The sequence below is a fragment of the Micrasema longulum genome, unplaced genomic scaffold (assembly GCF_059751315.1).
Source record: "Micrasema longulum isolate JH-2025_06_02 unplaced genomic scaffold, ASM5975131v1 h1tg000866l, whole genome shotgun sequence".
NCBI lineage: Eukaryota > Metazoa > Arthropoda > Insecta > Trichoptera > Brachycentridae > Micrasema > Micrasema longulum.
The window spans coordinates 224,210-249,549 of record NW_028278058.1 but is presented as its reverse complement, the minus strand read 5'-3'; the positions used below and the strand labels follow the sequence as shown (position 1 = coordinate 249,549).

Below are 25,340 nucleotides of genomic sequence, written 5' to 3'. Positions count from 1 at the left end.
TTAATCAAATGAATCATCTTAAATTGACATTTGACACTCACTTTTATTTATTCATTTATACAGATACATATATAACAAAAAAAAATAATCTAAAATTGACACTTGTATTTATTTATTAATACAAATAAATATATTACAAAAAAAACAATAACGTATCCCTAATTTTATGAGACCAACAGACCAGTGTTTAGCTAGGATACAACATGATGAAAAGTGGAAGCATGCATATTATTGAACAATAGCGAGAATTAAAATTATTTCATAAAAACAGATACACGAGGGTAAAGTCGATGGTAAATGAAATGAAATTATTAACATATAAACAAAGAATATTTAACAATACAATGATATTTGTTCATAAAATTATAAACTCTAATAAAAAAACAGAATTTTGGAAAAAAATTGATCGGAACCAGCTTGAACACGATCACAATACTAAGAGAAAAGAACAAAATCAGACTTCCATTCAGGAAAAAAGGCAAAGTCACAAAATTCAATTTTATTTAAAGCAATTAAAAAGTATTACGAAATGGAAAAAAATATTTATGAAGAAAAAAACATATCAAAATTTAAAATAATGGTCAAGACATATGTGATAAACAATTTATAAATTAAATATATTTGCAATGTTATTATTAGAACACACATAACAATATGTATGATATGTGTGCCCTACTGTAAGATTTAAATAAATAAATAAATAAAAATATATTTTAATAAACATCTGGAAAACACACTTAATAGTATATAAATCTATACAATATCTCGCAGCAGTCTCCTGCAATGGTCTCTTCTCTTTAAAAAAAAACTAAACTTGTACACTTCTCCTGAAAATGGCTTCCGTTTTGGAGAACTTAATAAATCTAACCATTACATTAAACGCTCTTGGGGCCACAAGTAAACACTTGTTAGGCACCTTTGGTCGCAAATATTAGTTAAGCATCACTATATACCGGATTGACTGATATTTCAGCTCATATTTTTTAAGAAGTGTGGCTGATAACGCCTGAGGCTCATAATTTGCGCCAAACAGTGCATTTTTCGGGGTGCATCGATAGCTGAGGAGAAAGCAACCAGTCCACAATTTCGAAAAAAATATTTATCGATGTTATCGGGTGCAGTTAGGTCAATTCTATGATCTGCTTAAAACAGCCAGACTGCTTTCATACAAAAACTGTATTAATCACCTTCTGAAAATGGTATTGATCACAAAAACGGCATTCCTTAATTTGCAGAAAACACCTACAGCTCTAGAAAAATCTTTCAGTAGTTTAAAACTCATTAAAAATGGTCAAATACATAGTCAGATTATTGTTTGTAATTCAAAAAAAAACTTATGTATTCATTGTTTAATAATGCATGTGTTTGCAAACGAATACATAAATGAAATAGATATATTTAATACAACACTTTTAAATTTTAAAAGGCAGTGTATCAATTTATTATCTCCTAATTTAAAAACTTAAATAATACTTTGTTGTTATATATTGTATATCTTTTATTAACTTATATCTGTATTATTAACTATTATGTTTCTACATTTTTCTAATTTTAAGATACTTTTAAAATAACCGATGGGAAAAAATGACTTTCTGTTCTCTCTACTAAAATATATAAATGTATGGACTAAATGTAGGATTAGTTTTTACGTATTTTTATTTTCTTTTTCTAATTGTTTCATTTTTATTTTTTTGCTACTTTTGTGTAAAATATATGTCTGTTCTTTAAATATAAATATATGTAAAACATGTAAAAGCCTACGAGGCGTTTAAAAAAATAATTTCAGTTTCACTTTTCTATGGCTGGCTGCTTTTTGCATAACGACGTTCAATTGTGCTTATTGATTAAGCTACCGGCCTCATTAGACAGTAGATTGACTGAACACTGATTTTGGCAACAAATTTCCGCAATCTTTTATATTCTTCTCGAGTGTAAATCTTTTCATGGTGAAATGGTGAGCAATACAACACTGACCATAAAACATCTGACAGCTCCCCAATTGCTCGTCAGCTTTCACAATGTGATCAAATTGATAAATAAATTTCTAAAAATTAAAATAAAAACAATTTTTTATCTTCTCACACTCACATTTTTTAGCAATTACCATGGTTAAGATGTTTAATGGAATTCGTATGTTAGTGTAATCAACGTCCTGGTGGATAACTGATACGTCTCGAAACCGGTAAATATTAAAAAGTCGATATGTAAAAATTAAAAACACACTTATTTTATTTGAAGCCCTGTAAATGCCTAGATTTCCATATTCCCTTATTTAAGGTCTTCTCCATCCCTGTTGTAATTTGTTGAGAAAACATCGTTTTTGTAAAATGCCGACTACCGACAAAAGTAGAAAAAAATAGTAACGAATAGATTTTAGTGATTTTGAAAAAAGGCTCCTGCAGGTAAATGAGGAAAAAAAATATTTCGTGCCTATTTAAATAAACAACTGGGCTGAAAAGGTTAATTTTATAAATATGCTGTCATTATTATCTGTATGTTTTGAATAAAATATACTGTAAGAATAAAAACATGATAACGTATGAGAATAGTTCAAGCATTTTAGATAAACATTTACATTAATTTAGTTCTGTTAGTTCAAGCCACATAGTAATCGCTGTCAAATATTATAAATAACTTTAGTCAATATAATTGCAATGAAGTTAACAAAATCATTGTTCCATTTTTGTATATTTTTCGTTCTGTGCATCTGTGTGAACGCTCATATCAAAGAAGGCATACGAGACATAGAAAAATTTACGAGTGATGTTGTTGGACCAGACGGACATATTGCGAAATTAGGGAAAACCATTACAGACATTGTTCATTCGGTTTTCCATAAAAAGGATCTCAATCCTAATTACGAAAGAGAAAAGTTTGTCTACGGAGGAAGTGATGCCAAGAAGAAAGGACTATTCGAGTGGAATTGGGGACCCACCAGGAAAAATGTTCCTGTTGCCACAACTGAAGAACCAGTTGAATTTCAAATCGACCAAAGATTCGGTATGGAGTAATCGATTAGGTTTATTTTTATTCGTATTATTTCCTTCAAACAATTTCAATGTTAATAGTGTTCATCTGAAATAAAGATTTTCGTTTTGATATAATAAAATGTGTTTTGTTTTATTCCGATTTCATAATGATTTCATTTAAATACTGGGATTAAAGAGCATTGAAACCGATAGATGTCGCTAGTTTACTCCATACTTGCATTCTCTAGAGTAAACTGACACGTTTGAAAAATGTTTGCAATATTCAATAGGGAAGTATCATTTTTTTATTTATTTTAAAAGTTATAAAAATATGAGAAATACTATCCAGTAAAAAAAAATGTTACTTATTAGTAGCATGAAAAATATTTTTATATTTGTAATTTTGAATTTCGGCAAAAACGGCCATTACATTGGCCACGCCCTTAATACGTCACGATTCATGCAATTTTTTCCCTGACCATTAAAATTTGTCTAGAACATTATCACGAATCTCGACGTCACAACTATAAAGATCAAACATGTCGGATTTTTCTAATGACGTATTTTAATAAAAATATATATTTTTTAAATACAATTTAGTATAGTATTTTTATAACTTTGTAATAATTTCATATTTTGTCGGTATTTGTAGTACGTGATTTTCCCCTATTGTAGACACAATGGTGAATTATTATTATGGTTACGTAGTGTCTGAAGTGAAAACTTCAAAGACAAAAAAAAATGAATGTAATCATATTCATGATTTTCTTTCCAAACCATTTGGTGCTTAGAGCACTGCATTGGTACATCAACCGCAGCATATTATAATTTTTTTGTAACATGATGATTAATCTGCTTCAGCGAACCCAGGGAGTATGAAATATTTCAGTTTTTTACAAACACCCTTTCACCAATATTTCATGTCAAACATGTCAGGAATCGAACCCGAGACCTCTTGCATTGTAGGCAAATATACGAGATTTTAGATACAATTAACCACTAGATTTCTACAGTTAGGTTATATAATGTGTAAAGTATGTAGTCACTTAAACCAGACTGACAGGTCATAAGCTATTTTACATGCTAAGTATTGTTATTTGTTTTGTTTATATATTTAACAGCAAATTAAATAAAATATTCGAATCTTGACCTTAGAAGATAAAGTCATCACAAATCTAAAGCAAACCGACATAATATTTATTTTTAGAATAGCTTGCATAGTTTTGTAACTCAACATTGCACAAAATACAGGGCCAGCCGACAGAGGGCGCTATCAAATATTATAAAACGAAGACACCAGACAGATCGTACTCTTTTCCACGCCCGATAGCGCCCAGAAAATTCGTTTCATCTAATATCTTTGGCTCTTTATTAGACATTTTAAACCTCACATTAAATTCTTGAAGGAATATGCAGAAATAGACAACTTCAATGAATAAGTATTTGATCATTGTAGTCCCATTGTGAATCGGGTTATAGTCCCGTGGTTAGCGTTGTGGACTCACAGATCAGAGGTCCGAGGTTCGAAACCAATCTACCCTAACTTGATTTCCATTTTATAATAATTAATTATTTACAACTCGTTGAAAATGGCCACCAAAATGGAAATATTTGAGTAAATTATATATAAACGCTAGTCAAAAACAAAAAAAAGATTTTCTGTATTTACTGATTACGTTTAACAAAAATCGAGTTTCGCCGTCCCGTTTTCTGCACCCCAAAATTGAACCAATTAAGATTTTTTTTTAAGAAGTGTTTGTAATAAAATTTTTGGTTTTGGTATTTTTTCCGTTTTTCACCATTATTTTTCATATTTGTATACCGTGCGTATTCGATGATAAAATTAGGCGCTTTCATGTGGTTTTAGACGGTCCTAGCTCCCATAAGATAAGAAAGCTCAAAAAATCAAAATAACAGAGACCTGCCAATAGTAAACATCTACCGCGTGTAAAAAAAAAAATTCTTTAGTGCCATAATCCAGGGTTAAAATTCGGGAATACGTTTGTATGAAGAAAGGTCAGAACGCGTTTTGTCTTAAATAACATCGTTTGCTGGATGCATATTTTGTAGTTTTATACTAGTATTATGATAAACATGTGCACTATGTGATGCATGTAAATTTATTTATAGATATCTTGTATACAGCAATATCGTAACAAACAAAACTCGATTCTAAAAGAGAAGGATTTAAGGATATTTTTGTCTAGTATAAATCTAAATACTGACCGATTTTTGAAAAAAAATGGAATGACAACCATTACCAAAATGCGCTTTTTATATGTAATTATTCTAAAAATGACCGATTGCGTCTGCCATGTACGGTCCCGTTGCACACGTATCGTACAAATTCACTCGATCCAATAAACTTATGATGGATAGACACATATTTATTATTTTCTTTTTGGTTTCATTTATTTAGTTTTTGCGGGTGAAAATTTTGATAAAAAAAATCGAGTGGAGGTTAGTCGGTTTTATTGCGTACTGTTTCGTGTTTTTACCTGCTTATTGTTAAATGATATAATTGATGATTAATTCGCCCTTTGTATTCTAATGTTAAACATGCCAGCGATAGTAGAACACGTACGTCGTTTTGTTAAGAGAATACACATACGTCCTTAATTGTTTTGTAGAGCGCTCTCTCTATTTTTCAACACCGGACTGGTTCGAGGTAAACGTCAAATATTTTTAGGCCATAAAATTGAAGTTTACTTTCTGTTAGTTGGTTTATGAAGTTTGTTTTCTGTGAACTGTGGTGAGTAATAGTCGCTTTGTAAGTGTTATGTTTTAATTATTTGTTCTAAATTAGAGATTACAATACTTTGCATAATTAAGGTATTTATTATTTATGGAATACCGGAAATTAATGATTTCATAATTGAGTTCAATTACTCCTTTATCCAAACTACTCTTACACAAATGAAAGACATAACCCCTACAATACATCACAAACGAATAATAAAATCACTAGATCCTCAACACAAAGACAACTTAAACAAATACAAACTAAAACCACTTTTGGACAAAGAGATTTTGAGTATTATTCGATTAAAATCTATACTTTACTTCCACTGTCCATTAAAACAATTAGAAAAATGGATAGTGGAGCTAGGTAGAAGTAAAATGGATTGTCTCATTCGCCCAAACCAATATTGAATCAACCGCTCCACAAATGGAAAGCTTATGTTAGGTTTTTGTTATTTTCATTGTGCGTTTCTTAATATAAATAATATGGATGTACATATATATCTTGTTTTTAAACTGCTGTTTTTACTGTGAATATCTTATTTATTATCTCAGTTTATTAAGTAATATCCGTGTGTAATACCCGTATGCAGAGACAAAACTTAAGGTGAGGAAAGTACATCCTAATATTAAATGTGGAGAATAACCCGAAAGTGAAGAAAATAGAATGTACTTTCCTCACCTTAAGTTTTGTCTCTGCATACGGGTATAAGTCTTCTTTGTTTATTCTCCAATGTATTTTTTTTAAAAGTGTATTGTTAAGTGTCCTCGGCATAGGTAACCCAACCCTAGTGAGGACACATTATTTTTATTATTAATAATAGTTTGAAAAAGAAAAACATGAATTAATAAAAATAAAAATCTAATATTTAATTCATTCAATTATTAATAATTTGATTAATAAAACCGTTCGATTATTTTCATCTCTGGTATTGTTTATTTTCCTTGTCGATTTTTTTAGTATTACTACAGCTCCATCATCAGGGTTTTTGTTTTAAACCTCGGAATACAAAAAACGGTACAATGACCCAGAAAACGATAATTGAATTATCACTTGAATATACATGGCTTCTTTCTCAAAGCGATATGTTATAAATGTAAGTGTAATGGCGCAAACATCTCACATCTGAAAAAAGATTTTTATCCTTATTGTTGAGAAAGTTTGAAGTTACGCCAATGGATTTTGTGGTTTCATAATGGTTTACAATAAACGTGGTAGTCAGAACTTTGTTTACAGACGCAAATTCCAATAATAGCACATGAATAGTTTTCCATAAGAACTTCATTGTTATTTCTCGTACAAGCCGATTTCCGTGTAACCGAGAAGATACAAACGAGTAGTTTATTTTTTTATCCAAAGTATTACATCAATATTCTTCATCTCTGTTGTAATATGTTAATATAAACAGCTCCCCAGGGAGTTGAATTCAGTCCTTGTCTACAAAAATTTGAACAAACTCAAAATATTGTTGATAAATCTCCCTGGTCCACGAAGAAGTACAGAAATAAAATAAAAAAACATTTTCAGGCGTTGCCTAGTATGTAGGTGAAATAATTCATTTAGATGAATCTCACCCGCATAAATAAAAGTTTCAGCTCTTTGACTTCACAAACATCAACGGATGAAATAATTGAAGGAACATAGATGTTCAAATATGGGCAGAATGGTGAATGTTAAATCGTGTGTAAAGTGGCCACTGAAACCAGCCATTGACAGGTCGTAAGCCCTGTAGATGCCTAGACTTCTATAATACCTTATCTTAAATTCGTTCTTCATCTTTGTGGTAACATGTTAGTATTATAAAATGTTTTTCAAGAATGGTTTCCAGCTGAATTTTGTCTTTATTTGAAAATTCGTTAACGTCCACATTTTGGGTATTTTGAGTTTTAAATTCCCACATTTTTATATGAATTTAGACCTATATTTCAACGTTATTTAAATACAACCCCTGGATATGTTACTATTCGACCATTTATCAATAGACTATCACTAGTTTTTTATTAATCGATTTGGTGTTTATTTTGTAGAACTCCATATTTAAACTTATAATATTAGAAATCAATCACTGATTTGAGTGTACTGAACACTTTAATTTATTTTTACAAACATAAAAAAATTGAAAACAAAAAATTTCGTGACAATTGTTTCGCCTTGTTAGGGTTTTTTTAAACGATATGAAGATAAGATGGATTGAATGTTCTTATTTAGTTATATAATTCAAGGTACTTAAGTAGAAAATAAAAATAATCTTATGAACCATAGCATGTACATTGATTAAAATTGAGGGGAAAACCAATGGTTAAGGGCGAGGCTTATACCCGTATGTAGAGACAAAACTTAAGGTGAGGAAAGTACATTCTAATCTCAAATGCGGAGAATAACCCGAAGGTGAAGATATTAGAATGTATTTTCCTCACCTTAAGTTTTGTCTCTGCATACGGGTATAAGTTTATAATAGGTAATGGGGAATTTAGGTATTTATATTTGAATTTCGTGAAAAATATAATAAAGTAGTTTTTGACATACATGTTTGTATTGTGAGATAATTAATGAAGCTTTATAGTTATGTAAAGTTATAAAACTATAAAGCTTCATTAATTATCTCACAGTACATACATGTATGTCAATAAATACTTACTTTGTTATATTTTTCCCGAAATTTTAATATAAATACCTAAATTCCCTATTACCTATTAAACACTTCGCCTCACCCGCCTCGCCCATTGGTTTTACTCTCAATTATGATTAATGTACATGCTATAGCTCATTAAATTATTTTTATTTTCTACGTAAGTACCTTGAATTATAAAACTATAAAAGGACATTCAATCCATCCAATCTTCACATTCGTTTAAAAATGCCCTTACAAGGCAAAACTACTTTCACGAAATTTTTGTATTTTTATATTTGTAAAAATAAAATAAAGTGTTCAGTGAACTCAAATTAGTGTTTGATTTCTAATATAAATAGTTTTTTTACTTGTAAATTAAAAACAAAAATCTTTTTTTTTCCAAATAACTAATTAGGACCAATCTTATTTTTAGTCTTCATAAACTCTCTTTGCAAATTAAATCATTCCGGAAAAATGATTTCGTTTGCCGACGACACGGTTTTGTTATTTGAGGCTTGTGACTAGAACTCTGTGTTTCAGTGAGCAAACTTTGGTATAAACATAATTAAACAATGGCTAGATGATAATCTTCTTACACTTTATATCGATAAAACTAAATATCTGACATTTTGTAAAAATAATAGTTCACTACCAAGCAAAACGCTTAATTTAGGAATTACTGTGATAAAACACACCAACTTCTACAACGGGTAGAATCCATAACATGCCTTGGTTAAAATGCATTATCATTGATAGGAATTTGCAATGGGAGGCTAAGATCCAGTCACTGAACTCTAGGTCGAAAAAGCTGTGCCATCTATTCTGCTCTCTTAGAGACATTCTGGATATTGACACTCTCAGAAGTGTGTACTTTGCTCTGTTTCAATCCACGGCAACCTATGAAACAGCTGACTGGGGGGGTTGTGCGGCACCCACTTTCAAGCCGCTTATAATTTCACAGAAAATATTATCGAAAATAATGTTCCGGCGCCCTCCCACATACTTGTCAGAACAGCTGTTCCAATACACGAAGGCGCTGGATATGAGACAACTGTACCTAAAAGAAGCACTTACACACTTCTGGTCAAAAAATAAGGAGAGGTCACAGCAGAATGTCCATACGAGGTTTTCCCAGAGCATGAATTATGTCATACCCAAAACCCGTACGACTTTTGCCCAGAGAGATCTCTCATTTATCGCACCGAGAGTGTTCAATATTTTGGGAGAACGTATTAAGCTCTCAAGGACAAAAGTTATTTTCAAGAAAAGAGTTAAGGACTAGATTTTCCTTGGGGGGAGGGATTTGCGTAGGGAACTCCTTGATGATTTTCCAAATGCTTGAGTTTACTGTTTACCATATTGATGTGTTTTAAATATGTTTAAAAAAATATTTTTATGATCGTTTTTTTATGTTTCTAATCCTATATTTGTGGTGATATACTCATGTGTCTGTGTCATATAATTGCTCGTTGCATCTCAACACAGGACTTTTAGTCCGATGGAGCAAGGACTTATTGTCTCAAATAATGTACAATGAACTTGTGTATGTAAATCAATAAATAAATTAATCAAATTCAACAAATAAAACAAACTAATTAAACAAACAAAAACATCATACTCGGGTTAGTTTACAATTAAGTTTTTATCTTCATTTTAATACTCTTACAATATTAATTGACTCTTATTAATTTTAAAATAACAATTTTCTTGAAATGTTCAATTTTTCTAGATTATAATAATAACAATAATAAATTTTATTCATGGAAAATGGCTAAATAGTGCAGAGTTAATTTTACGTATATTCTACGTTCTAAAGATCTAATTTTTACCGCGCGCAAGAAAACATTTTTGTAACTAATTTCCCGTAGGGCTGAAATTCCTCATTGTATCATACCGAAGTATGAATACCAGAATACCGTTTCATTATTTAGTACCCATTTGAATAGAACCACATTTTTGAAATAGAAAAGGTTCAAAAGCAATTTTTGCGATACTTATATCTTACAGAAAAGAAAGATCATCCATTCTTGTATTCATCAATTTTTTCTATTGGAGATGTTGGATTAATTCACCTTTTAGGGGGATTATTTATTGGTAATAGGTTGCATCCACATATTTTTCTTTGGAAACATTTTTATAAGTTGATTTCTGGAAGTATAATATAATACTGAAAGTAATTAATTTATACAGTATGTTACCAATCCAGATTCCATGTACTTTTCTATCCACCCAGAAGCCGTATAAATACAAGTCGGAATTCGCCAAGTAATTGTGCAATTGAACGTAGGTAAACAAAAAGCAGCCAGCCATAGAAAAGTGAAACTGAGAAATTAGCACTTTTGTGAAAATGGTCAATAATCGAATTTAAATAACAGTTGAAACGTTTTTTTCCTTTGACAAATGATAAATAATGCATGCATTTGTTTTTTTTTTAATCTAAAAAAGAATTTAATCATGCATTTGACAAGATTGAATGATTTTTAATGTCTGACTGACCACACAACAAGATGTGCATTTTCCAGAAAACAGCCAGCCATAGTAAAACTCTGATGTGTATTTTGGCATTACATCATCATCATCAGTGATGCTAAAACCCGTTGGGAGCCCTGACCTCCTCCAGAATTTGTCTCCATTCATCCATGCACCCTGCGGCTCTTCTCCAGTTCGTCAAGCCAATTGCTCTAATGTCACTTTCCACATTATCCAGCCATCTTAATTTTGGCCTGCCTCTGCTTCGTCTGCCTTCCGAAGTAGTATAAATAATCTTTTTTGGGGTACGGTCATCATTCATTCTGTGCACATGGCCCAGCAAAATGAGACCAATTAAATGAATTAATACTTGATTGAGGTTCAATTCGTATCTGACGTCCGTGTATACAGTTATACAATTATACGCAAGCAGCATGGAATAAATTAGGGGGCACGTATAATAATTCATAAAGGGAATTATTTTTACTGCCTAGGTACTGTAGTACCTCCGAAATATTCACAGCTGAACACCTTCGCTGCTCTACTTTGCCAAAGAGCCTGGAGCCTAAGGGAACGCCTGAAAAGCTCCAACAACGCGCTTCTCCAGGCCACTGCAGGGTGGGTCCATTCACCCTTGTTTGAGCGATGGCGGGATATGTTGAGACCACCGTAAGTATTTCAAATATGAAATTTTGTTTAATATGCTGAAAAAATAAATGTCCCTCAAATCAATGAATCGGCAAACATTAATTCAATAATGTTATATTTTGTTGTACCCATATTTTTTTTCTTGTCGTAGTTTTTAAATAAATCAAGAGCGTATAATGCAATTACGTTCATTTTTAAAAAAATCTTTTTTTAAATGTTTTATTTTAACCATTTATAGAAAATTCTGCATAGTTTTCACTTAAAATGGCAAATTATTTAATCGGTATTTTATTTATTAAAAAAAACGTACAACATTATATGACTTTCGAGTTCTTTATATATAATTTTCATTGAAGTATACAATAATTACAATAAAACTGATTTTAACTTTTTAAATCTTAGAGTAATACGTCACCAGCTAATAGAGTTGCCCATACGTACAAAAACCATTATATGATCATACAATACAACCGGCCGTATATACTCAGATCGAGAATCGCAAGCACAAATTGGAACCATCCGTTACACGTTTGTTGTTAAACTCAAAACCAAACAAAACAAACAGAATGCTTTAGTTCTATACAGATCAGCTAAATGGTCTTTTTTCAATGGGAACAAATTTTTACTCTAAAGATTAAACAATCTCCTGAAAAATTGACGATTTGTTTATTTATTATCATTATATTACAAACACAAACTGATAGTTTATACACAGTTGCTTTGACTGCCTAACTAGGGTTATTCACCCCGTTCTAAGACAGTCAAAAATATAAAGAAAACAGTAATCAATATATAGAAACAGTTATAAAGATACATGTCAAAGTGAAAAACAAAGTAAAAAATGTAGTAAAAACATAGTAAAATTGTAGTAAAATCAAAGTATAAATGTATTTAAAAAATGGAAGCAAAAACAGAATAAAAACAAAGTAATAAATGTAGTGAAAACATAGTACAAACCATTAAAATAAATATAAATATGTCCATAAAAATATTTTGAAACTTAGTGAAATGTGAAATAAAAACAGAATACATAGTAAGAAACATATTTAAAGTCATAGTAAAAAAATGAATGTATGTGTAAAGCAAAAAGCATATTAAAAAAAAAACCTTGCGAAATACCGAGTAGAAAGAAAAAAAAACATATTAAAAAATAAAGTAAAAGGTGTCATAAAAATAAAAAAAATACACAGTTAAAAAAAAAATATGCATTTGAGGTTTTTAAAACAACGTCTTTAATTAGCGATGAATATTTCAAGGTACATTTTATTAATTGTATAGTTAAATAACGGTGATTCAGTCTATAAAAATAATTACATTTAAACCAGCTTACGAAGCTAAACGAACAAAATTATAAATATATAATTCATACAGTTAGGTACTTAAATTTAGATTGCTTTTAATGCAATGAAGGTAACACACGCGATATGTTTGGTTCTGTGCGCGACTTATATAAGTCAGAGTGAACAATTTCATTTTTTTCAAAATTTCGCCAATTGGGGAAAATCTGTGACCGGCTTTTTACATTCGTTTCACCATCATAAAAACGATCATGTCGCCATAGTCCATCATAAATGTGAATGTCCTGTGGTGAGGACAAAACCAGACAAGCCGTCTTTACTGTCCGATAATGGCAAGCATGATAACAAACCACTTGATGTACAAAAAGGAGCTTCAAACGAGCGTAAAAGTAAAAACCAAAAGGATTTGGATCTTCAAAAGTCTGAAGTAACTGATCCCGGGAACAAAGTGGATAATGACCGGGATACAACAAACATGGATTCTGGTCACAAAATAACAGAAAATCACAACATTGTTCAAAATACAACAGCTGTTAACACGATTAATTTTGTTACCGTTTAAATTAACGTATTTAGCAAAGTTACCGCAAAAAATATTTGTGAATTATTTTAATATCTTTAATCTTTAGGGCCTATTTCACCACCTCTGAGTAAAGTATTGAATAACTAACCATCGCATAACTCAATCCGATGATTAATGTCCCGATTACCGAGCAACGTTTTCACGACCTGGGAGTATCCTCTGATTTGCTAAAAAGATAATTTGTGTGGCAACGTCGCATTTAAATGGTTTAGGCTCACGTCTGACAACGTGACAACGTCTACTGCTAGCTTTCGTGTGTTGTTTATTGTATTCATTCATTACTTTGGGAGTCGCACGTGTTTTTTAAAAACTGCATTATAATGGAGAATAAGCTCGAAGGGAGTGTAAACGTTAGTACTGAGGAATGCGAAGTACTAATAAATTTAGTTTTGCGCCACAAAAATGTGATTGAAAATAAAAAAAGCGACAATGTTTTGTGGAAAGAAAAAATTTCCGCGTGGAAATCAATAGAAGCGGAGTTTAACGCGTGCTCCAAATCCAACCACTTTCTGTCTTACAAAAAATCGTCCACAAGCTCTATCAGTTCCATAATTTATAAAAAACACACTTTCCAAACTAACAAATAGAAACACAAACCCTCTTTGCCGGCTGTCAAATTGTTTTGCCGCCATTTTATTTTTTCTCTAGGTTATGATTAGCAGTTAATCATAGGGAAGAGCTTTGAGTAGTTTACTCAGGGACTTACTCGCCGAATAGCGCTACTTAGCGGTGGTTAAACAGATTATTTGTTTTACTCGACGAGTAGTTCTAATCAAGACTTTACTCAGAGGTGGTGAAATAGGCCCTTAGTGTTTATAAACAATTACCTAATGATAATTTTTAATTTTTTGTTTCCTCTTTGGATTTAATCCACAAATAAACATATAACTGACAATCACGCATTCAAACACAAAAACACACCCTTAAATACACGCACAGGAACTTTTCTGGTTCATTATTAAAGAATATATTTAGAGAGGGAGTTCACTTTTATGTCTCAATCAGGTAGTATAGATTTGCAAAAGATAAAATCCCTATGTATGATGAATAAGAAAAGTCCAAAGACGCAGCCTTGCCTTACTCCAGTGGAGACCTCGAACCAATCAGTCAAAAGCTGCCGAAAAACGAAATGCCGATTATGCCTCTCTTGCATAATGCCAGTTCTCCTATATAGGTGCGAAGTTAGGCACCTTACCAAAGCTCAAAATACCAAACTTTTGAGTTAAAAGAGTAAGTGCCTTGGAATAATATTAGGTATAAGGTGGTTCGATTTTATAACTAACATTAAAGTACGAGAACGGACGCAGCAGTCTTCTACGACGAGTGTCTTGAGGATGCGGCGGTGGACCTGGCTTAAACACGTGCTGCGCATGCTTCAGGAGAATCTAAACTTAAGTTGCCGCTTCTTTAAACCTGCACGCTCATGCCGTCCTGGAAGGCGGTCGATGACGATCTTTTGACTTTATTCGGGGGAACTTAGGGGCGCTGGATTGACGTGAGAGGATGCAAAAATGCTGGCTGGCGATGGTCTTCTGGAGGCAATTGGTGATGTTCACATGCTCCACTATGAATCAAATGTGGAAAAGAAGAAGAATAAAATAACGTTGTTATTGTTTCTTCTTCTTCTTCTCTTTGCCCTATATCCCGGTTCATCTAAGACCTCCTTGTTCGCAAGTGCAAGGATATTCTGTCCTGGGTTGTCACAATGGGAACATTCTGTGCTACCAACTCCTTCTCAATGGTAGACCACCATGTTGCTGACGTCTGCCTCTACCTTGAGTTTTAGTTAGAATGTTGAGCGTTTTTCTCAGTGAATAGTATTGAATACTCCTAATCTATATGCATGTTCTTTAAACGCTTGAACGCTTGAACGCTTTAACTATGAGTATGAGAATATAAAAAAATAAAAATATGTACTAATTTTAAAAAAAATGATTCCTTTTGTTATTAAAATAAACAAAACGTATTTTAAACACACACAAAAATCATTAAATCAAGTCTGAAAGGATTTATAATTGTCTTAAAACATATTTTTAAAATAATCAATTAGACAAAACCGCAGTTTTTAATGATCTTTAGTTATACTACATAACAAAAATTAGCGAATCTATGTCGAAACATTTAAAACGTTTTTAAGGGTTTTCAAGTCAAAGTCAGTAAATATTTTAGTGGGTAGTTTTTAGTTTTTCCAATAGTATGTAGATGGCATTACACGCAGAAGTTTATTTTCGTTTAGAGACATCTAGCGGAAAGCGTCATAAAGCTGTGGAAATTTTCGAATAAAGCTTTTACCAATTCGTTATGCTTGATAAATAAAACAACACTTTTAATATCACAATGGGTAAATTACATTGGTATTACTGCACAAATGTAACGAATACATTATCAAGGTATGCTTTTGTATATTTAAAACTCAAGAAAATCAATTTCGATTTTGCATTTTATTGAAATTTATTTTTATTAAAAAAAAAATGTATTTGTGTATTATAGTTTTAACCCAAATATTTTAATTTTGGGTACATTAACTGTGGCTTAAATTGGTTATCAAATTGTGGTAAAGCAGGGCTCGACATCTGATCCGTATTAAACATTTTTTTTTATTGGAATAAAAAAAAAATGATCTTAATTATTTTTTTTAGGGTTAGATTGCTAATTCATTCGTTATTCCATTTCTGCATCTTAAGGTGCATAAGGAATTTTACTGGTTTACCAACCTCAGGTTATTTTGATTTTGTTGTAGCATGACGGTGATTAGTCTTAGGCTTCAAGTACCAGTCCTGATTCTGTAAGATATCATCATCATCATCATCAAAAACAAACGATGAAATATGTGCAATTAGTCGGTTATTGTCAGTCAACGAGAGTGTATGCTAAATTATATGACCGGCGTATTTACGATTCTTAATTTGTTTTGCTATAACAGGCCTAAACTTTGTTTAAAATAATTATTTAACAGTATCTCGATATTTTTTTTTATATCCAAATTTAAGAATATTCTGCCTTTTGTTTAAAGGACGTTGTTGGTTGGTGTAAAGGAATTTTGTATAACAGCCTTTAAAGAGTTGATATTACTTTTTGCATAAATAATTAATGTTATATACTGTTTTTATATATAGGCGTTGAATTCCCTGGGTAAAAAGTAAATTTGAACATGAATCCAAAGGCAAGTTTCAATAAAAAAATAACAATTTAAAAATTTAGTGTATTTAAGTAAGTAATAAATAATAATCCTCTGTTTCATACTATTGTTTGCCTGCTGGTATGATTTCAATAAAAAAATAAATTATGTACCTTAAATCAATATTAAAAATATACATTTTAACATGTAACAGAAAAATAAAAACACTTTTCAGCTAAGTAAAATTTATTATAAAAACAATATCATAAATACTTATAAAGAACAAATACAATCACTAAAACAATCGTGTATACAAAGATGTTAACTATTTTAAACGTTTTTTTTTATTACTTGATCAACCCATATTTTAAATCATTTATATTTTAAAAAAAACAATTAAAAAAACATTGACTGTATGAATAAAAATAAATCGATTTTCATTTAACTGTCACGAGGTTATTGACGTTGAAATTTTATGATTAATTCAATTGTTTTTATATTTAAATTTGTGAGTCGGAAGTATGGAAGTCTAGGCATTTACAAGGCTAATGATCTGTCATTGACCGGTTTAAGTTGCCACTTTACACCCTTCGAAACATTTACCGTTCTGCCTATGTTTAAACATCCACTTTTCCTCAACTCTTCCATTCGTTGAATTTTGTGAAGTAAAAGGGCCTTTAAAAAAAACCTTTATTATAAAGGTGAGATTCTTCCGGCTGAAACATTTTACCTAGGGAACGCTTAAAAAATAATGATTTTAAAATGCTTTTACATCTTCATATACCTTTTGGTTAAATCAACAATATTTTGAGAAGGGAGGAAATCCATCCTGTCAACAAACATTAGGATAGACTTAATAATTTTTATTTTTAAAATATATTTCGGCCAGACAAAAAAAAAACAAAAATTTAAATGGCATTATTAAGGTCGTATTTTTATGTTTTAAAAAATAGAATTTCTGCTTATGCTGAGCTGATTTTACCAATGATTAGAATATGCTCTACTTCAAGATAAGCCCAGCTTTTTAATTATTTTTTTTTATTTAACTTATCTAAACTTTATTGTACTCACGATGTAGTTCAAATATCAAAACTTTAGATACTAATTTAAGTTTCTTATTATTCTTTGGCTATTTTTGCGTTTCCATTCTCTGGTACCCTCAGTCCGTATTCATTTAAATCTTCTTTCGACTTAGAAGATCCGGACTGCAAGGATTTAGATCTCGATCTGGAAGATTGAGAACTAGATCTTCTGTGTCTGACTGGCTTTGTATCTCCACTGCATTTAGCCACAAAACGCCACTCTTCGATCAACTCTTGACGGAAAGGAACCTGCAATTTTTATTATTTTTATTTAAAGCATTCAAAAAATCTTTGATGATTCTATAGTAGTAATTCTGATAGTATTAGACAAAAATAAATTAAATTTAACACTAACGACTTTAAAAAGAAAAGGAATTAAAAAATGTTTTTTTTTATAAAATATTTTTCGAATGACATTTACATAAATGTGAATTTTGAAACAATCCTTTTGAAAAAAAATGTAGAGAAATATAAGAGTTCTTAATTTCCCCAAATATTTTAATTTTAGTGCCCATTTCCAATGAGTTGTAAATAACTCACTATTAGAAAATGTTTATCAAGTTAGGGTAGAGTGGGGTTTGAACCCCGTACTTTTAATCCGTGAGTCCGCAACACTAGCCACGAGGCCACAACCTGATTTTTTGTGTTCATGATTAAGTAGTTTTTTTTACGGTTTATTGCTTATGACAGCCCGAATATTGTTTGATTCGCAAAAGTCAATTGATTTAATATCTTTAACAAAATATATAAAAAATCACAAAAACAAATTACAAATCCCTTGGGCCTATAAGCAAAATGCGAAAAAATGAAAGCTTGTCAAAACAGTAGAAAATGTGGAAATAAGAAGAAAAAAAATCATAAACATTTAAACCCTAGCATACTAAATAAATAACCAAATTACAAAAAAAAAAAAATTGAGTGACAGAGGCAATGTATTATTATTTATTTCTTTAAACTTCAGAAATCAGCGGCAGAATTGATATTACACACGCGAACAAATAGTTTTATTTAGGTTTAATCTCTGTTTTATAAATACTACTACATCAATAATAATAGTTTGATAGTAAAGATTGATGATGAAGATTGATGATTATACTTGGACTTTTATTACAACCATCAAGCTCTGTTTTGAAAAGGCTTTAAATATTTTAGGTAAATAAAACAAAAAAAAAAATTACCTTGTGTTTGTAAGAGTTTCTGATTATACCATAAATCATTTCTCCACATGCTGTGATACTTGCAACAATACACCCACCTACTAGAAGTACAAAAACACCACCCACGTTTGGAAGGCCCAAATCTGCTGGTTTGTCATCTCCGCCTTCATCCTGTTTTTTATTTGTGTTTTGCCAAATTGATGTATGTTTGCAACAAATCATTGAAATTCATTTTTGATGATTGTTTTTTTGGTAACATCATCAAAACAGGAACAGCAGAGGTATTGAAATGGTGTAGATAATTTCATTGGCAATTATGTTTATCACGGAGATTTTGTGTAAGCGTTTCATCAATGTTTGTGTATATGAAGACACCAAGTTTGTTTTGATTTCATTAGAAGTGATGATCATTAAACCAAACAAAGGTATCGTCAAACATTTGGATGGTGCATTCGAGGATTCATGCAAAAAAAGTTAAAGGAAAAAATAAACAACTTTAAATCAAACATCGAATACATCAAGATTAACAAATTGCAACAGGGATGGATAATACCTTATAGAAGGGAATGTGGAAGTCTAAGCATTTACAGGGCTTATGACGTGTTATTGGCTAGTTTAAGTAGCCACTTTACACACTGTGTAACATTCACAATTCAGCGTGTAAAGTGGTCATTTAAACTAGCCAATGACAGGTCATGAGCTCTGTAAATGCTTGGACTTCTATTTTCCTTTATTTACGGTAGTTTCCATGTCTGTTGTAATTTGTTAATCTCAATTACTCCCGAGGGGGTAGAATTCTGTATTTTGTCTACAAACATTTGGACAAACTCAAATATTGTAATACATCAAGATTGGCAGAAAATTGAAATAAAACCGGATGGAAAATAGTTAACAGTCCTTTTATTTTCGATCTGAAAATGGTTTTAGGTACGTTAAAATTCTTAATAAATAATTTTGGCTAGCCGTGAACTGAACTATTGAAATAAAATAATAGATTGTTTATTAATATAAAAAAATACTTCGTACTTTATATATTTTTTTATGTATTAATTTTGTTTTTGTAATTTCAAGCGTTTTGCCATTTTTGATTTCGACGAATCAATTAAGGATTCTTTCTCGTAGAATAATATTCAGAACAGTTTAAAAATATTGCTAATTCTAAAACAAGGAATTTTCTAAATAAGTCAAACAACTTTCAGGAGTTGGTAAAAACGGGCTGGTGCAGGTAGCAAAAGAGGAATATAAAATCTATTGACCTTTTCTGATCTAGAAACAAGCCAAATATCACACATCCATTGGATGACGGTGACTATAATGGCAACAAACGATCCACAAATGATTACAACGAACACTCCTCCAACATTGGCAATGGTCAAAGCAAGAGCCCCAGAATCTGGTTCAACTCCCTTTAATAAGTAATAAATATAATCAGATGGTATCAGGAAAACATAAAAAAAATGTCTCAGCCAGAGCGAGGATCATTTTCGTTGAAGGGGTTTAAAAATTGAAATGAAGGGGTCAAACGAGCGAGGGGTAAAAGTAATCAATAATTGTACGTACGACCGCAGGGTTGAGATACAACATTTGATGAAAAATTGTGGGTTTTTTGTTCAGTTATCAAAAAAAGAATAAAACAAATAATATTAGAAAATGATTTGCAAAAATATAAAAACAGGTAACCAGTAAAATAAATGTTTAAACATGTAAATAAATCTTGGCTTTTTATCTCAGAAGTTTATAATGAATTATATAATATTCTCGCTATTAGAAAATAATATTTTATAATAAAATAATCTTAATTTGTTGCAACAGAGGGAAATCATTTTTGAGAAAGGAATATAGAAATCTAGGCATTTACAGGGATTATGACCTGTCGTTGGCTGGTTTAAGTTGCACTATTCTGCCTATGTTTAAATATCCACATTTTCTCAACTCTTCCATCTGTTGATTTTCGTGAAGAAAGAGAGCTGAAACTTTTATCGCGGGGGTGAGATTCATCCCGCTAAACGAATTCACCTCCAAGACAACGCCAGAAAATAATTTTCTATATTTTATACTTCTTTTACCAGTTAGTTGATTCAACAATATTTTGAGTATGTCCAAATGTTTGCAGACAGGCTGGATTTTAAAAAATATTTTTTAAATTTCATAAAATTTACCATACGTGAGATTAATTTCAGATTTCCAGAAATTCAGCCAGTATAAAAAAATTTGGACATACTAACGTGAATTTTTAGATGAATCTCACCCCGTGATAAAAGTTTCAGCTCTTTTACTTCACGAAATTCAACAAATGGATGAGTTGAGGAAATATGGATGTTTAAACATTGGCGGCCTCCGTGGTGTAGTGTTCAAGACGCTTGACTCACACACGAAAGTTTCCAGGTTCGATTCCCGGTGAGAACACAAAAAATAAAATTTGATTTTTCTCAAGCTTGGGTGTTCTGTGATGTAATTTAACACTGTAATTGGGCCTCCTGGCTTGTTGTGGTGCAAAAACAAATAAATAAGCAGAATAGTAAATGTCACACAATGTGTAAAGTGGCCACTTAAACAAACTGAAGACAGTTCGTAAGCCCTGTAAATGCCTAGACTTCCAAATTCCCTTGTCAAAAATGTTTTTCCTCTGTTGCAACAAATTTGGATCTAAATAACTCCGTAGTGGGGAAATCCAGCATGTCTGAAAACTTTTGGACATACTCAAGAAAATAATAATAATATTTACTGACCGAGCAAGCCCCTCCTCCTCGTTTTTCTTTCCACCATTTTATTTTCATAGCTTGAAGTTTTCCTTGTTCCTGTAATTTAAGTACAGCCGTGCTTAATGTGTTCCTGTATGGGGAATCTAAAAAAATAAAATTCTTTTCATTTGATCATATTAACCATACATGTGATTATTTTCAAGAAACGTAAAATAATATATCAATTCTGAGTAAGCAATGTATTTAGTATTTATTTAGAAAGCAGCCAGTCCACAATTTGGTAAAAATTATAAATTGATGTTATCGGGTGAAGAAAAGTCAATACTTCTATGTTCTCATAAAAAAACCAGGCCGCTTTCGTACAAAATACAATAATAATTATCTTTTAAAAATTGTGCCGATCACAAAAACAGCATTTCTCAATTAGCAGAAAACACCCACAGCACTAAAAAAATCTTACGGTACTGTTTTATTATAAAATCAGAAAAAATGGTTAACACGTAATTAGATTTCCTATTTGTACTATAAACATCTAATGTATTAACTTTTTATCGTTTGTCAAAGTCAAAAACATTCCAAATGTTGTGTAGATTTGATTATTCACTCTTTTCACAGCTCAAACTCACTTTTTTTCCGGCGTTTTTCTGCACAATTACGTTTGATTCCCCCAAAGAAACAATGCGTGAAAGAAAATTTAAAAAAGCATAGATATTTAAAAGATTTGTTCATTTTTATTTTATGGTTTTTGCTCGAAGTCTTATATGTGTATCGTGTTTATGAATTTATTATTTGCCATTATTTTATTACCCTTATTTGTCTTTGCTACATGATTTTATGTTCTTTTTGTTCAATTTCTTAAAAATATGTTTCTTCGTGTTAATATAGTTTAATTATTTTACTTTTTTTAAAACTGTTAATTATTATGTCTCAACGCGGGCACCTTAATAAGTTAATAATATGTAAACGACTGTAATGTGAATGAATAAATAAATTGAATAAAGAACTGTTGTAATTGGATTAAGCCGTATGCATAATAAATAAATAAATAAAACAGGTGGTTCTGAATGACGAGAGGTTTCTTCAAAAACAGTTAAAAATAAATTATTCGTTTTGAAATGTAAGAAAAAAATAAGCTAGAAAATCTAAGAGCCCCGTGTGAAAAATCAGACTAAGCGTACTACCAGGATAACATAAAATTGGCGAGATCTTTTGCTGCACCTTAAAAGACGTAGTTCCAACCGACAGAAACTCGTCCTGTACTTTTTCTCTCTCTCACGCGAAAAAATCTCGGGGAAAGACCGCGATAGTAAAATGAGGGATGTTTGAAATATTTTCAGCATCAAACTTCTCATTTCCCGGAAAATATCTATCCGGTTTTCTAATGCAGTGTGTTTGCGGAAAATTGCGCGAAAACTCTGACAGTAGGCCAGTAGAGAAACGTCAGAGGAGAAAATCATCTCTATATACCAGGAGCACAGAGAGTAAAGAAGGCTTAACGCATTCCTTACAAAACGAGGGTGTAATCGTGGCGGGAATACGCAATATTCGTACTGCGCATGAGTACAGATTTCACTTGAAGTGTTACTGTGGTAGTAAATGGCGAATATATATAAAAACCTTTCTAAACCAAATGAACGGAATTCGTACAAAGGGTGTTAGGAAGGGGTTGAAATACAAAATATTAAAGTTTTCTCAAAGTAGAAGAAAAATAATTCTTACCGATGAAACATTATTGAGATATTAAAAAAAAAATTATCGCAATAAATAATAATTTCGCAATAGTTTTGGTTTTGTTAAAATATTTCCGATGCGCAATTTCAGCATATACGCCCATCGTAGGCGTAGAAGGGCGTAGTCGCAGGCAAACGAAATAGGCTACAGCGCTACCAGGAAAACATGAATCCAAATGGAGGAGAGATGTTTACATTTAACGTTTATTGGTTTGCCGCTCTTAAGGGATAGAGGAACCGGCGGATGTACTACCTAACGGAAATCACCTTACTTCCATCACAAAGGGAACGTTTCTACCAGGAGAGCATAAAATATTGTGGGTGAAGAGAAATTAGATATTAATATTTTAACTGTGCAATGAAATAGAAGAAGAACTTTGTGAAGTAAAGCTTAAAATAACGTATTAACATTAACATGTTAAAATATGTTTTATATGTGATGTCATAGTGAAAGCATAAATCACATATTTTTTGTCTCTTTCTTCTAAAACCCAGATCTACGATCATTCCTGAATATGAGAGACGCTTGGCATAGACAACAGACGTCTCCTAGCAGAAAAAGTTCCTTCTTTAGCAGTGGAGAAAGCGGCGTAGGGAGTCTTCTTACTCTACATTTTACCAGGAGAACAGAAATCGTAGAAAGTGTTCGACCCTACTCGTTGCGCGTCTTAGAGGGAGGTATTTTGAGTGAAAGAGAAAGGTGTACGGTACTCGCGACTGCGCAATGATTTTCCTCTGCAATGATAAGGGTTGGTTTAAAATGGCGGCGGATCATGCGCACTTGTTGCCCTCTTTTGTTTTGATTAAATACCAGGAGCAGTGAAATGCAAAGAGTAAAATAACATCGACCTAACTGAGATTCTAAATATTTAAGTCGACGTTAAAGTAACGCAAAAATAGGAACTGTGAAAAAAAACTTCTTTTTTTGCACTTCAACAAGCCCAATTTAGGCCACATACAGTGATGAATACTCAGGCAAACATAGCATTTTTGTATTTCACTCATTTTTCAATTGTTTATTACTTCTAATGTTGGATTTTGCATTTTAATTGTTATTTTGTTCATTTGAGAATGAAGCTTTTTTGGCTTTGCAGGTATCTGCCGAAATGTCAAAAAATTTATCTTATAAGTTCTATAACGTATTTATAGTTTGTTGATTTAAATAAGCTGAATTTCTTGGAACTTTACTACAATTTTATGAACTAAAATTTCTATTAGATGACCAATTAAACTATAAATGACATGTTTTTTAAAATTAATAAGTGCTAGTTTGATGACCCTTGCAATATCAGGACACAAAATTTTAATTAGTTTTCTGGTATGCAAATCAAATATTTATTTTTGTTTGTTAATTCTCTATAGCCTTAATAATGTTTTATTATGATGGTGCTCTATTCATCATAACTCGACAAAAGACTTAATTCCCATTTATTTGAGACACGTGTCCTCATAATTGAATGACACAATAATTTGTAAATAATAAATTGGATAGCAAGCAAATAATAATAAATAATAATTAAAATATTGTTAAAAATTGAATAAATCCAAACGATATCTCATTTTGAAAGTGTTGCCTCTCCCTAAGCCAATATATAAACCCTTGTATCTCTTCCAACATTCTTGGCTACTCCCACTCATCCCTCACTGTATACATTTATACATTTTTATGTGAGTTATCATTATTATTCGCCCCAAAAAAAGTTGCTGAATTTGCCGGTTTACAAATTGAAAAATAAAGTTTTGCATAAAATACAATGTTATTATATTTAAATAGATAAATTAATTTAAGCCTTAAATAATGGAAAGTATACTTAAAACAAGACTTGAGTAAAAGACTACCAAAACAGAGAAACAACAGGGTTTTAATGCGTTAAATTAAGTCAAATGATTAATGTACAAATGTCATAGCAAACAAATGTTCGGCGTAAAGTGCTGTGGCGAACAACTAGCTCGGCGGTGAATTATCTCTGCTCAGAAATGTCCAGGAACAAATGTCTTGTGAACAACTGTAGGCGAACAAATCTCCGGACACGGATTTATTTTTAAATAATTTATAATAGCCACGTCATTTTTAACAAACAACTTAATTAAATATATATATTTTAAATAAGTTTTTCCCATAATCACTGTTAAAAAAGTGTTTTATTCAGCATTTTATTTTTATTTTTGCTAACTGGGTATTTAATGCTTTAGATCATTTCTAAAAATGGACAAATTACAACAGAGATGA

The 25,340-nt window shown here is 31.2% G+C and overlaps 1 protein-coding gene across 2 annotated transcripts in view; it reads right to left on the bottom strand.

Moving 5' to 3' along the window:
- Nucleotides 1-16,667: 16,667 nt before the first annotated feature.
- Nucleotides 16,668-25,340, bottom strand: part of LOC148278530 (glutamate receptor ionotropic, kainate 2-like) — a 35,011-nt gene continuing 26,338 nt past the window's right edge. Inside the window, exons 15-17 of one of the 2 annotated variants that reach the window (XM_088231275.1) lie at nucleotides 21,408-21,523; nucleotides 19,935-20,084; nucleotides 16,668-17,770 (exon numbers count right to left, since the gene is read on the bottom strand). In XM_088231275.1, the coding sequence (XP_088087401.1) occupies nucleotides 17,558-17,770; nucleotides 19,935-20,084; nucleotides 21,408-21,523 (479 nt within the window). In that variant the 3' untranslated portion in view covers nucleotides 16,668-17,557. Of the gene's footprint in view, nucleotides 17,771-18,699; nucleotides 18,850-19,934; nucleotides 20,085-21,407; nucleotides 21,524-25,340 lie in introns of both variants that reach the window. The other variant, XM_088231276.1, reaches the window with a different exon arrangement.